Source organism: Pangasianodon hypophthalmus, chromosome 22 (genome assembly GCF_027358585.1).
Source record: "Pangasianodon hypophthalmus isolate fPanHyp1 chromosome 22, fPanHyp1.pri, whole genome shotgun sequence".
NCBI classification, from domain to species: domain Eukaryota; kingdom Metazoa; phylum Chordata; class Actinopteri; order Siluriformes; family Pangasiidae; genus Pangasianodon; species Pangasianodon hypophthalmus.
The window spans coordinates 7,923,786-7,939,246 of record NC_069731.1 but is presented as its reverse complement, the minus strand read 5'-3'; the positions used below and the strand labels follow the sequence as shown (position 1 = coordinate 7,939,246).

At 37.2% G+C, this 15,461-nt stretch overlaps 2 protein-coding genes across 6 annotated transcripts in view; both read left to right on the top strand.

Annotated features, from left to right (window-relative positions):
* The window catches only part of erfl1 (Ets2 repressor factor like 1), a 50,868-nt gene extending 47,428 nt beyond the window's left edge, over positions 1-3,440 (top strand). For both annotated transcript variants that reach the window (XM_026924779.3, XM_026924781.3), the window contains one exon: positions 571-3,440. In XM_026924779.3, the coding sequence (XP_026780580.1) occupies positions 571-1,412 (842 nt within the window). In that variant the 3' untranslated portion in view covers positions 1,413-3,440. The remainder of the gene's footprint in view (positions 1-570) is intronic.
* Positions 3,441-12,060: 8,620 nt separating this feature from the next.
* Positions 12,061-15,461, top strand: part of arhgef1b (Rho guanine nucleotide exchange factor (GEF) 1b) — a 45,975-nt gene continuing 42,574 nt past the window's right edge. For 3 of the 4 annotated variants that reach the window (XM_034297982.2, XM_053227886.1, XM_034297981.2), the window contains exon 1: positions 12,061-12,428. The gene's annotated coding sequence lies outside the window, so the exon portion shown is untranslated. The remainder of the gene's footprint in view (positions 12,429-15,461) is intronic. The other variant, XM_034297983.2, reaches the window with a different exon arrangement.

Below are 15,461 nucleotides of genomic sequence, written 5' to 3'. Positions count from 1 at the left end.
CTGATCTCACTCCCATGTGTCCTCCCTGTCCTAATCCCTTCCCAGGCAGGAAGGTCCTAATTGAGGGTGCAGGCTTCAGTTTGTGGCCTGTGGGCGTCCATTACTGTGTTTTCATAAGCAAGCGAGGCCTGCCTGACTGATTCAATATTCATGTGTCTGCAAGCTACTCCTGGCCCAGAACACAGAGAGACTCTAGCACTGTCAAATTAGGCCTGCATAGCAAATAACAGGGGAGAGAGAGAGAGAGAGAGAGAGAGAGAGAAGTCAGGAAGGGTGTGAGGATGCGGAAAGTGTAAAGGGAAAGAAGGCATGAGGGTGTGAGGAAAATGTGGAGGAAGGAAAAAGAAGGTTTTGCCAATGTGAAGTAATTTATCCAACAAGTGTTTTAATTAATGCAGCTGTGTAAATACTTTCCCAACCTTCCCAGTTCAAAGATTTTCTTAGAATTTTTTTTTCTTTCATTTATGTGTTTTGGAACATTGTTTTTTTTTTTTAAAAAAAAAAAAAAACAATGTTTGTTAAATGTTAACCCTACTTAATCCCACTTCTCCTCATCTCTTTCCCCAACAGGAGCCCCTTGCTACTCCAAACCTCCATCCATGTTGGGTCCTTACCCCCGTAACCCTGCGTTTGACTACTCTTGGGGCTTCAACCCATATCTCCCTGGGGCTTTATCCCTCAACAACTGCCCTAAACTGCCCCCAGGCTCGATCTACCCCTCACACTTCTATCCAAATCCACTTCAGTCTGGCCTGGCACAGCTCCCTCATCCGTTTTCCTCACTCCTGCCTCCTGGAGACACAGCAGGAACAGAACGGGCTCAAACCGGAGGAGCCAACGGCTCAGTGGGTGGACAGGCACCACGACTCTGCATCCCGTCATACCCAGGTAGTTTACTTCAAGGCCGGACTGAGCTGGGTATTTTGGGTCCTGGCATGGGTGAGAGGGAGAGAGGAGAGAACACTAACATTACAGGGGTAGCTGGAGGTGGGATTGGGGTGGGATTAGGCTTAGGCTTGGGACAACTGGGGTTAGGGAGTGGAGGAGGAGTCCAGAGTCCATCAGATCGGCGCGCAGGAATGAAACAAGACCCAGGGTCGGATTCGGAGTTGGAAATCACAGACCTGAGTGACTGCAGCTCGGAGAACGAAAACGAGCCAGACTTCCATGCCAGCCAAGGGAAGGAGAATAGGATGGGAGGCCGACCTCACATTCCCGAAGCCAAGACCGCAGGTCTGGGCGGAACCTTACCTCAGCTCTCTTCTCTTCCTCCTTCTATATCCCCCCATCCTCTCAAAAGCCTGGTACCCCTGTCTCCTCCACCACCATCTCTTCCTACATCTCTTTCTCCTTCCCTTATCCTGGTTGAGCAGCACAGAGAAACAGAGACACTCAAACTTACTCATAGTTAAGATGCTTTGTTCAGATGCTGGTTATATTGAGCACTCTCTGCCTCTATCTCTTCGTCAATATACAGTACATTCTCACCATTTAAATTTATGCTTTATTTTTATTTCATTTTATTCTGAATGATTATAACTCATTTGTAGTTTTTGTTATTTTCTGGTGCACTTCTTTTTTGTTTGGACAATACATTTTAAATTAGAAAAGCCATTTAAGTTGAACAGAAACCTTTAATAAATATCCATTCCTTATTTATAACACTACAGTCATCTAAATATTTCAGTTTATAAGTATTCAAATATATTTCTCTACTTGAAATTGAAAAAAAATTGAAACCTGTCATGCACACCCAGAATCAGAAGTACAGTTCATGTGCTAAATTGCTAAGAGCTGTCAAATAATTGCATTCGTTTTGCCCTGGTTTCAAATCACGGATATAAATTACCTTTGAGAGATCATGCCAAAAAATTGTCTCTCAAACGTCATTCTCTCAAAACAAAGAGATTTTTTGTAAATTCATTGTAAATGTGAATATTGGCTCATGAACTTATAAGATAATAACTTTTATAAATGTTCAATTTTCCATTTATTTCTAACACCATTTCTAAAACCATTGTGGTTGAATATGAAATATGATCATTATTGTTTTGTTAATTCTGTAGTTATTCTCCTCCTTTAATTTCACATACACGTGTTCATACTGGGTAATTCGACTGCTGAAATTAGTGGTCTGATCTAGTAGGTGTATTGCATAAATTCTACAGAAATTTTACTATAATTGTTAAGCATTAGCTCTGCAGCACAATATTCAAGCAGCATAATGCAAAGCTAACTGCGACAGTGGAAATTGTTTAAAACTATTTGAATAGCAATTCAGCTGTGTTGCAATAAAGCACTTAATTGCATTTGTTTGTGCTGTGCTTGACAGCTTGCAATGGAAACACTATCAAACACAGACATCTAGTGGTGAGATGTGATTTCTACAGATAAGGTGATTGTATATGAATGTAATTTTGCTAATTTGTCTTTTCAAGGAATGATATCTGCCCCCAAACATCCCCAAATATCTGTGTGATTTTACCTATTTGTTCCCTTGTACATTTGTCATGTTCATGCTGTGCTAAAATGTCTTATTTTAAATAGCTATAATATGTTCTTTGCGCTATAAAAAATTGAGAGATTGAGTAAGAAAGTGCTTAAATTTGCATCTATATATTTTATTATTGTATATAAAACATTTAATTTGTATTATTATTATTAATATATGAGATTGATGTACTGGTGGGATTTAATTCTGTATTTAAATGATAATAGATGCTGGGGACAACTGTAGTTGCATAAGAACTATTTAAAAAAAGCACTTGTTTCCTGTGGTTCATATATGAGAACAGAGATGAGAAAATTATAAAACATAAAACATCTCAACTCCCACTAGTTATACTCTTCAGTCATTTTTGCAAATATCTGAGAATGACACTATAGAGAACAGTTAGTATTCCACCAGTACTTTTTAATAGTTTATATTCACCAAGTGATAGTTTGCAGTAATGTTAGTAATATTGGGGTTTTGCACTTTTTTTGGGAGAAATATTTTGACTAATGTTTATTTGTATCAATAGTTGCAGATGAAAACTTGAAAATCAGTAATTAAATTAAGCCTTTTGAATGTCAGCGCATTGAATGGCAGAAAAACGATTAGTTTAAGCAGACCATGCAATATATAAAAAGAATAGATCATGAAGTCACTGCAAACGTTTTCTCAGAAGACAAACTCTACAGTATATCCATAGTTTACACGAAATTAAATTGCCTAGTTGCTTTACAAATCTTACGTCAGTGTATTATATGAAACTACCAGTGTACATAGAGTTTCCTTTGTATATTTGTGTGTACACATCGAAAACAAAAAAGAGACATTTTCTTTGCAGTAAGGTTTATTTGTTGTTTGTATATTGTAAAACTGAAAAAAAGAAAAGAATGGGAAGAAACCAGAGGTAAAAAAAAATATCTTTAAAAGCAATAAACATTATTCTGGAGGTGTGACTGAGATGTGATTGTGAGAGAGTCCAGATTTGTCTTATGTACAGTTTAATATTGTATGAAATCGGGGAGAAAAAATAATACAGTTCAAGATTACCACATGCCATCATTTTGTATTTCTTTCATTCTGCCACTGATATATATATATGCTTAAAACATTATGACACCCTTCAAGCTATTTGTCTGACGTGTGTGTTGGCATACAGAAAAGAGCTCTCTATTTTCTACACCTCACAGTGTCTCAATGTTCAGAGAGACTAGTTTTATTGCGATGCCTCTAGTTACACAGTGTAAATGTCAGTTAATCAATATGCATATGAGACCTTCCAATTATTAAGAACATTTTGCATGGTCAGACTCAGACATTATGGCTATGAAATTTTCAAAAGAAACTATGTTTTGATAAATGGCCATTCTTCAATAAACCAAATCACTGAGATTTGTAAAATAACAAAGTCACCAATAGGACATTTAAGTATATGAGATATGTGTGTACATGTGTGCGTGCACACGCGCGTGTGTGTGTGTGAGAAAGAGAGAGAGAGAGTGAGAGAGAGAGAGAGAGAAATCTTTCATCCAACTTGTTGCTGCACAGTTGCATGAAGCATATTATCATTGGATATCAAATTAAATGTAGCTATAAACCAAACTTTACTGTTACACAAGCATGCCAAAGTAAATAATGCCTTGTCAAAACTTTTTCCCACCCACACATGTCCTAGGTTATCACATGGTGATGTCACACATTTTTTGTGTGTACTCAGCTTAGACATGCTTGTGTATTTTCAATTCAATTCAATTTTATTTGTATAGTACATTTAACAACAGACACTGTCACAAAGCAGCTTTACAGAAATCTTTACAGACTGGATTTATATTTATCTTTTCATCCCTAATGAGCAGAAGTGAAAGTGGCTGTTAAATACTCCTTGAGATGGCACCGGGAAGAAACCATTTTTTTATCCATTTTAAAGACAACACAAAAATGCGATCCCACCACAAACTGAAATTGTATTTATAGGTAACAAACAAGTGATCTAAGACAATGACCTAAAGCTTTTTCTTTTTGTAAACACAACACAATAAAGTCATTTTGGTCTGCTCAAAAACTCAGATAGCACACATGTACCTTTTTTACATCTCGATGACATTGCAGGTCAGTTCCTATTTAGGAAGACATGAGGACATTGTTGTTGTTTGTGCTATTTGCTAGTTTCAGCCCTTCTTGAGTACAGTCTACGGTGTGAGCTAAGACAGTCACTGTTGCAAGACTTGGAAGACATGGTCAAGATTTCCAAAGGCTCTACCTTTCAAAGTGAGAGCTCTGAAGGGTCCCCTCTGTGGGGGTCGAAATAAATGGTCATTTGGACTGAAGCTGCCATTTTATTTGTTGCACAATCACTGACACTTATGTAAACAAGTACACTCATACAAATGGCTGCTGTGGGTGATACCCCTGCCAAGTAGACCTGTATAGGATTAATCACTTCAAAATAAACCACAGATTCAGCTCGAGTTCATTTCATGCAACATTCTGCTCATGACTAGCAACATAATACATATTTTTGGAGCATTGTTTAGGTAACAGGTAGCACACTACTGCCTACAATCTGCAACTGAATAAATTTTCAAATCTTGTCAAAATTGGGTTGGAAACAGCCGCTGGGGCGTTGGTGCACAATGACACCCAGGTAACAGCAGTGTAGACTTCATGGAGCAGTACACCTCTAGGTAATACCCATGAGGAAGAGACACTCTATAGCACAGGAATCACATTTATAAGTATTTCAGTCCGAATTTAGGCCTTATCACACTACTGAAACGGCGCTGATTAAAGTAGTAAATGACATACTACTGGTCTCTGATCAGAGTTGCGATTCCTTTCTTGTTTTACTGGAATTCAGTGCTGCTTTTAATAACACAGATCATAATATTCTTCTAGACAGACTAGAACGTTTTGGAGTTAAGGGAACAACTCATGTCATATATGGTGACCACTCTATTCATGCAGTTTGGTGTTCCACAAGGCTCTATTCTAGTCCTAGTGTTTTTCACTAAATATCCGATCTCTGGCTACTATTCATAAACATGGTATTAGCTTCCACTGCTATGCTGATGGAACTGCTACACAGCTGTATGTTTCAGCAAAACCAGATGACAGACCCATGCTTAATACAGTTGAGCAATACTAGTGGCTGAGTAATTTCCTCTTAATTAATTATGACAAGACAGAAACTATTTTACTAGGGCCAGTAAGCTTTCTGATTAAGTAGGAGCAATCAATTTCCTTTCCGTTGCATCATCCACAGCAGTGAAAGACCTTGTATGATTATTGACTCCAGTCTGCTATTTGAAGCTCATATACGGTACTGTGCAGAAGTCTTAGCCACATGTTAAGAAATGTTGTAAAGCAAAGATGCTTTCAAAAATAATTAAATTAAACTTAGTTTTTTTTTACTTTAAAGTGCAGTAAACAGTAACAAATGAAACAAAGTCAGTATTTGATAATGACAACTCTTTGCTTTATTAAAATGCATCAGCCATTGCAGTAAACTTTATGCAGTTTTATAAGAAAATTGGCTGTTTTTTCTAACCATCTTGGATAAGCTATCACAGTTCTTCTGGAGACTTTGACTGTCACACTTGCATCTGTTTTTGAAGGAACATTTGGATGGTCTTCATTATGTTTTTTGTCTGAAAAGTGGTCTTTAACCTTAAATTCTGTAAGGTTATAATTTCATGAACTGTAATTTAAGCATATAATATTTCACTACTGAAGCATACCTTTGATCAGGTGAGGATCACCCTTTTTAGAAAGTCATGTTATTACAGGTTGTGGTCAGTTGTTGCTGTGGTTAAAGATGTTTTAACTTCCTAAACAGTGGTCAGAACACAGTCACTATTTTTATACAATAACTTATGGTATTTTTAGGGCGAAGATTCTTATGGATAGTGGTGAAATTTTAGTGGCCACAAAAGTTTTAACTTTTCAAACATGGTCTGAACATTGACTCCTACATTTTACAGCATTTAATAGATGCTCTTATCCAGAGTGACTTACAACACTGCTTTGTAATCACAAAAAATATATTCTATTGCTAGTTCATCATCATGCTAGGTTAGGGACTAAGAATACATTTTAAAAAAAAAAACCTGTTGGAGGAGGTTAGTACAGCATGAAAGAAAACACACCAGACAGTTAAAAAAAATAGCCATGTTAAGTGATATACAACATTTTATGACACTTTTAAGAGTGAAGACTTTGGACAAGAATGGAACCAAGCCAGGAATTTTACAAGTTACATTCTTATAGATTGTGCTGAATTAGTGGCCCAATATCTTTTAAGAATATTGTTTGTAACCATGTTTTTAACCAAACAGTGGACTGAATAATGAATACCATAGTATTATGATACTTTAAAGAGTAAAAATGATTCAAACATGAGGTATTTTTACCCAGCTGAAAGTGCAAGTGGTATTTAATGCTCTATTGCCATACCCCATGTAGGTTTTAAAAAGAAAAAAGGGTGATGAGTGCCCCCTACAGGAGTAATATCATATCTGCAATCATTTAAAGAACAAGTTCCAAGCCCTGCTCCTGGAATACCACCTGCCCTGCACCTTTGAGTGTTTTCCCTGCGCCCTACTCACCTGATACAATTAATCAGCTAATAGCAGCCCCTTCTTGAGTTGAAGTGGATGTGATAGAGCAGGAAAACATTAAAATATGCAGTACTCCAGGGGTAAGGGGTATAGGGTTGAGAACCTGTGACTTAAAGAACAACAGTGTCATTAAGAGAGATACTGTAAAACAAGAGTGGGTAGAAACTCTTAGGCTTGTGAGGGAGCCAAAATGGCTGAGAAAGGATTAGAAACCTTAGTGAGGGTGCGAATGTGTGGATGTGTACATGGCATTGTGCCCAGTGTTCCCAGGATAGGTTCCAGAAAAAGCAGTTACTGAAGATGAATAAATGAATGAATGACTACAAAGACAAAATGATGTACTTCATCCCCAGACATATGGTTCATAAGTGAAGCTGTCAATTGCTTCCTATGCCACCAGTTCACCACTTCATTCATGATTAATTTCAAACTGATCATTATACACATTGAAATTTTCGCTGAGGGTGAAGTATTGCATGCTCAGCTGGGAAAATGGACAGATGTTGAGCCCTCAAGAAACACAGAAGACCAGTTAGTTCTGGACACACACGATAGTGTACAAAAAAAAAAAAAAAATGATTCACACCACTGCCAGTCTGAAGCTTTGTACTTCTTAAATGTGCTTTGTTGCTGTGATGCATCATTGTTGTGGAAAAGGCTTCTATTTTTATTTTTATTTTTTTTGGTTATTTATTTGATATAAACTGATGTAATTTATTTGGTATAAACAGGATATTTATTTTCTATCCTCTCCTCCTCTCCCCTCATATCTATATGTATGTTTGAAACAGTCTTGTAATATTTAGTAATACAAATGCACAATAAATCAATAGAAGAATAAATAAATACAACAACAGCTTGATAATACATTTAACAGATATCTTAATTATACTTCAAAACCATGGAATCACATTAATAATTTAGAGATAGTGAGTGCTACAGATCTGAACTAGTTTTTGCACTAGCTCCAGAGAGCCAGTAATACCTAGCTGTGTGCTTATAATACTTTCTCCCTTATTTGGGAGTCACTTTGGATGAATAATTTTGAAATATAGCTTAGCGACACTGTTTTAGTAAACTCTGAGCTGGGTCTTGAGCAGCAGTTTCTGGCGAGAGCTTGTACAAATTTGTCTCTAGTAGAATACAGTACAATGCTGGTCATGAGAAAGTCACAGAAGAAGTCCATCTCCTTCAGTTGTATTCACCAGCAAAAGCAACTGTATCCACCTTTTAGAGAATACTATGTGACTTATAGACAAGGCAATTGGAACCAATTTAAAATGGTTTGTTAGGTTTATAAAGCCCTTTATGAATACATGTTTGAGTGATCAAGTGATCATGAAATCATGCAATTTTTTAACCCCGCAAGACTTGGTAAATGATAAAAAGCAATACAGTGACAGCCAGTGAAAAGATAAAGTGCTGCTACGGTAGGAATGTCACCAAATTCGAATATATTATTCAGATTGAACAGATAATAAGTCCTAAACAAATATAAATACAGATACTAATTATAGGCAGACTATTCAGTTTTGTTGTACTGTAGGTGTATGCATAGGGACTCTGATCCCACAGGACAAAACAAAAAAAGTTGTATGAGCTCACTTCTGTAAAGATTCTCCACCCAACTACAATTCAAAAACTGCTCAAAAAGACTCAGACTAGCCCAAAATATTCAGGCTTAGGAAAAGGTAAATACATTTTACATCTTAGTCTTTGCCTGGGAAACAAGATAATGGTGGTGCACACGCATTTCTAACTTGCAGTATCTGCAATATGCGGATTTATACACAGAAGCTGGCAACCCTGCTTGCAGGACAAAAGCCATGTTCATTGATATGATATGATTAAGGGATGCACTATTTTTTTTTCATATATCTGGACAAACAAGAATAAATATGCTTTAATTTATTGAGCTGCTACTTCATATTGCTCATCTCTGCTAGTGTCTCCAAAAAAAATTTTTTTTTTTTTTAAAATATGAACTTGTACATTCATTTTCATCATTCATAAATGATTGTTCTCCATCATTATTAAAAGTAAAATCCTTGAAACTCATATAGACACTGTGTCCCAGTTTTATAATATATTCTGATAGCGTATACCGCAACCTTTTCTGATCTTTCTGGAATGTAACAAACCCAAAACTTGAGTTTATCCGATAAAATTCTATTAAATGGCTATTGTTGTCAACTATAAATAACAGTTCATGGGAAAGACATTACTCTGAAATATATCAAGGACATTTTTTTTTATTAATGCTGTCTTTTTCCAAATCAAGTAGAGGAAAAAAGTATGGAATCACTCAATGTTGAGGAAAAAATTATGGAATCAATTTTTAATTTCCATTTCTAAAACAAATACTGGGACAAGTCTAAAAATGCTAATAAGTCAGCAGTTAAAAGGGAGTGCTTACACACTTTAATGGGCTGTTGGACTTGGCTAATTGAAAGCAAACATGGCTAAAATTAGAGAGTTGTCAGTTGAAACAATGGAAAGGATTGTAAAACTCCTTCAACAAGGAATTTCAACATGGAGTGTGGCCAAAGAAGTTGGTTGCTCTCAGTCAGCTGTGTCTAAAATTTGTTGCAAGTATAAACTTAATGGGAAGGTTATGAAAGGTAGATATACAGGCAGACTAAGGAAGATGTCAAAGCATCAGGATAGAAAACTCAAAGCACTATGCCTTGAAAATAGAAAATAGAAAATATGTCTGTGACAGAACTGTAAGAAACCGGCTGAATGAAATGAGATTTACATAAAGAAAAGCCAAACGAAAACCAGCACTAACACCAAAACAGAAGAAAACAAGGTTACAGTGGGCTAAGGAGAAGCAATCATGGAGTGTGGATGATTGGATGAAAGTGAAATTCAGTGAGAATCATGAATCTGCATTGGCCAAGGAGATGATGCTGGAACTTTTGTCTGGTGCCGTTCAAACAAAACATATAAAGATGACTGCCTGAATCAATCAAATTTCCCAACTCATTTATGATATTGGGTTGCATGTCAGGTAAAGGACCAGGGGAGATGGCAGTCATTACCTCAGCAGTCAATGCACAGTTGTACAGTGAAATTTTGGACATTTTCTCATTCCATCCATAGAAAATAGGTTTGGTGATGATGAAATAATTTTTCAGGATGACAATGCATCTTGCCACAGAGCAAACAGTTTTAAAGCTTTTTTTTCAGGAAAGGCATATCATCTCAATGACATGGCCAGCAAACAGTCCGGATCTCAATCCAATTGAAAATTTATGGTGGAAAGTAAAAAAACTGGTCCATGTTAAGGCTCCACCCTGCAAAGCTGATCTGTCAACTGCTATTCGAGAAAGCTGGAACCAGATTGATGGGGAATATTGTTTTTCATTAGTGAGGTCTATGCCTCAAAGAATAAAAGCCAGAGGAGGAGCAACAAAGTATTAATTGTGTTTTTTTTGTTGATGATTCCATAATTTTTTCCTCAACATTGAGTGATTCCATACTTTTTTCCTCTACTTGATTTGGAAAAAGACATGCCATTAATAAAAAAATTTTTTTTAATGTATATTTCACAAACCAGAATGTTAAGCTATTGAACAAAACCTTTTTTGTGTCATATCTGTGATTTGTTTGTTTGCTATAAAATAAAAAAGCTGAGTGAACATCCTCTAAGTGTGGTGATTCCATAATTTTTGCCAGGGGTTATAGTCCACTAATCTGAATGGACAAGCGATGCTCCAAGAGTGCTAATATTTAGTATAACAGCACTGGGACATTTCACTGTTTGTATCACTCCGCCTGTCTGGGTTCACTACATTTACTTCCAATTCTAGCAACAGTTCATTACACTGAAACCGTTACCCCACTTACTATGGGCTGTCAGTCAGTCTGTGCGTTGGCATGGCAACATGCAAAACTCTATCCGGCTGTGGCTTCTTTGCACTATTTTTATTTTTTCATTTGTATATTTTTGTTCACAGAGCAAAAATAAACAAAATATTTGGTCATATTTTGTACGGTTATTCTATATTCATTTCCTGTTTATAGAACCATTGTATAAAAGCAATATCACACTTGCAATTTTACTTTTTATTGAATATAAGCATGGTTGTGATTACTTGTGGGACTCGGCCTACAGCCTCGTACCTACAGCCGAATCACAGCTGTGCTGGAGATTGTGCTGTGCTACAGCAGCACTCTTGCTGGAGCAACATTTCTGAAGTTAGCTACTCTTTCATTTAGGTTTGCAAAACTGGTCAGTTGAAGATTGTAAAAACATCACCTGTTTTATTTATTCTTTTTCTACTGTACAGTTTTGGTGGGCTTATGTCCTCAGATTCCTGTTCTTGGCTGACAGCAGTGGAACCTAATATGCTCTTTGGCTGTTGAAGCCCATCCACGCAGGGTTCTTTGAGATGCTTTTCAGCTCACCGTGGCTGTAGAAAGTGGTTATTTGAGTTACCATAGCCTTCCTGTCAGGTTGAACCAGTCTCACCAATCTCCTATGAGCTTGCTCATCAACAAGGCATTTCTGGCCACAGAACTACTGCTCAGTGGCTGTTTTTTTCTCTCACAATTCTGTGTAAACACCAGAGACTGTTGTGTGTGAAAATCCCAGGAAATCAGCTGTTTCTGAAACACTCAAACCAGCCCATCTGGCACCAACAACCATACCACAGTCAAAGTCACTGAGATCACATTTTTTTGCTCATTCTGATGCTTGAATGCAAACATTAACTGTAGCTCGTCCTGGATCTGTATGAATTTATGCATTGTGCTGCTGCAACATCAATTGCCTGACTGAATAATTACATAAATGAGATACAGGTGTTCCTATTAAAGTGACCGGTGAATAGATGCATGCATGCTGGAGAATAGAGAATGAAGAAATGCTACTGTAGTACGTTAATGTTGTGATGTCTTGTACTGTACTGCATGTGTGCTCCAGCAGGCTAACATGAGTGGAAGGGAACACATTTATTGTAACACAGATAGGAACTCAATGATAGCAATGGAGATTTCAAGCTTGGGGTTTTCGGACTGAAAACAAACAGGAAGCGACGGAATGCAGAGAGATTAAGTTTGTAAAAACATAGTACCAGTCTTTCAAATGGGGCAAAATACGACTGTAAACACAGACTATGTGTAACAGTTTAACAAGTGACTGCGTATTTGGAATGACAAACTATCTCCGGGTTTTAACACACATGTAGCTAGCTAGCGTTAGGTTCGTTCCACTTCCGTGTACAGTGCATTTTCCTCCCATCGACCTACTCTTAACTTTTGAACAGGACATCTTAATTGGCGTCCGTTATATTTTTTTCCCAATCGGTTTTAAGGTAAGTTTTTCTTAAAACCACTTTGATACCCAATGCTAATGTAGACAGGTTATATTTTTCACTCTTTGTCTGTGTTAGTGTATTTTGTCGGAATGTTTTAGGTGCTCGGGTAAGTGGAGCGATTAGCCTGCGACTAGCGCGAGGAATGTTTGGCTACAATGTAGTTTAGAAAAGGAATCCACAGTTCAGTCTTTTCACTTCATACACACGGGTTTTCAGTGTAACAGTCATAATACTGAGGTGTAAAAACTGTTATAAAGTGAATATTTGGGCTTCTGGTAAGATGGGGAAATGGTGCAAGTCGGTGCAGTTGCAGAAGAAGATGAAAAATATCAACATGCGAAAAAAGCCCATTGAAGTCAGTTAGCAAAAAATACCATTGACCTCCATTAACTGCATACATACAAATCTGTGCTTAAGCTATACTTTAGATGAATTTTCATGAGTGATTAATTGATATGAACCAGACACTAGAGTTAATTAAAAGCAGCATACTTCTATTTTTTTTTGTAATGGTTACTAACAAGCACAATTCACTTTTATTTCCCCAAACTCTGCACAAATATCATAACTGTACAATTCATATCCAGAATGACCCACAACTAGGCAATACCATGACCATGTCTTAAAAATAAACTCATCCTATTCAAGCGTCAGTGTTAGATTCCTTCTAACAACAACTTAAAAACACCAAGAACTGGTGGCATTGCACTGGATGTGGTACTTCATTGTAAAAACATCACCTGTTTTTTTTTTTTTCTCCTTTCTTTATCATTTTTTTTTCTCTTTCTTCTATTGTACAGTTTTGTTGGGCCTGTGTTTTCAGATTCCTGTTCTTGGCTGACAGGAGTGGAACCCAATGTGCTCTTTGGCTGTTCTGTGATTTGTGCTTTCTGAGATGCTTTTCTGCTCGACATGGTTGTAAAAAGTGGTTATTTGAGTTACCATAGCCTTCCTGTCAGCAAACGGCTCGACCCAGTCTCACCAATCTCCTCAACAAGGCATTTCTCGCCACGGAACTACTGCTCAGTGTCTGTTTTTTTTTTCTCACAATTCTGTGAAAACTCCAGAGACTGTTGTTTGTGTGAAAATCCCAGGAAATCAGCCATTTCTGAAATGCAGCCATACCACCGTCAAAGTCACTGAGATCACATTTTTGCTCATTCTGATGTTTGCATGCAAATATTAACTATAGCTCTTGTTCTGTATCTGTATGATTTTCTGCATTTTGCAGCTGCAACATGACTTCTCTACTGATTGGATAATTGCATAACTGAGATACAGAATTGGCAACTAGCCAATACCATGAACATATCTAAAAATAAACTCCTCCTATTCAAGCACCAATGTTAGATTCCTTCTAACAACAACTTAAAAACACCAAGAACTGGTGCACTGAATGTGGTATTTCATATAAATCTGTAGAAGTAGTAGTAACAAAAATATTTCTCTGTCTGATAATATGGATGGTGATCATGATTGACCGGTATGTGACTGCATGAGGATGGTGAAATGCTTTACCTGGTCTCTTACCTGTGTCCATGCTTCAGACACAAGCATTTCAACTATCAGGCCCATCTAATATACTATGGCCCAGTTTAGGGTTTCCTGTTACAATCCATTTGGCTGATATTAGTAATTAGCTCTTTGGGACATCCCTGCACACCCACTGTGGCCTTTTTGTATCTATAATTGAACTGGAATTATTTACTCCTAGTTCCATGCTGTCTACTTGCTTTTGAAATGGACTTTGCAGATATTTGTACAAGCAATGAAAGGCTTATTCACTGTCTGGTGCATATAGAGGACTGTTGTGTTAACAGTGAAATGAGTCTTGAAAAAGTGAACTCCGTGCTGGAAAATGTGACATGTTTACGGAGAAAACTAGTCAGGTTCAGGCCAACAGTAGCAATATTAAGGTATTTAATAGGGAAATTGGAAAGCATGGATTTAATGGCTGGAAATGGCTTGGTGTTTTCTGTGTTAATACGTATGATGCTATTAGCTCAGCAGTCAGTATACGAGTTAAAATAGTTACAGAACGGAATGAAAAGTTCGTAGAGATATTTGGAGGAGGCACGCCTTTAACACTCATTTGGTGGATAGGAGCCGCAACATGCGAATAGACGATGCCGTCACTTCCTTTTTCCTGTATGATACCGACACTTTTGTTTTTTTCTTCTCTCTTTCTTTCTCCCTTCCCCCAGCTTCCCTCTCTACCTCCCTCAGTTTCTCTCACACACACAGACATACACACACGTGTACACACACGCACATACTCAAGGGCAAGCATAGGCTTGTTGTCCCTAAAGCTAACAAGTCCTTGTTTTGTTAGGAATGTGTAGCTTTTCATTATACCACACACAGTTTGACCTGTTTTTCTTGTTTTGTCCAATAAATTATCCAAGGTTCTTTGCAAAATTTGTGCAAACCGTTTTCTGAAGCTTTTAATTTCTACTTCTATCAAGTCTTCCCACATATCAGCCATATTCTGTAGAAAAATCTGTAAAGTTGGAAGTTTCGAAATGCATTGTGTTAATAATCAGTATAAGGGAGACCATGAATTCCTCAAGAGAGTCTTTTTTTTTTTTTTAAATCACTGCTGCATAGCAATGTCCAGCTGTTCATGTTTGAACCAGAGGAGACATGGAAGAGCTTAAATGATGACTGAGACAAACTATAAATCATTAGAGAACTAGCAGCATATATTAAAATGGTCTTCCCCAAGTAAACTGAGCCAAATTACAAACAAAAAAAGCAGGATACAAACCCTAGCTGTATGGATGACAACAAACAAAAAGCTACTCACCAGTGGCATTTGGTTTTAGATGCTCTGGTTTTAGTGGATATGCAAAAAAAATTCAGTTTCCTGAATTTTCACTTAGTCCTTTTGTCTGTAGTCCTGGATGCACACTTGTAAATACAGCTAACGGTCCAGTGAGAAGGATCTTTAACTATCACCTTTGTATATTTAGTGTCCATAAGTATACTGCACTTTACTTCTTGCAGCATCCTTTAATTGAATTAATATAT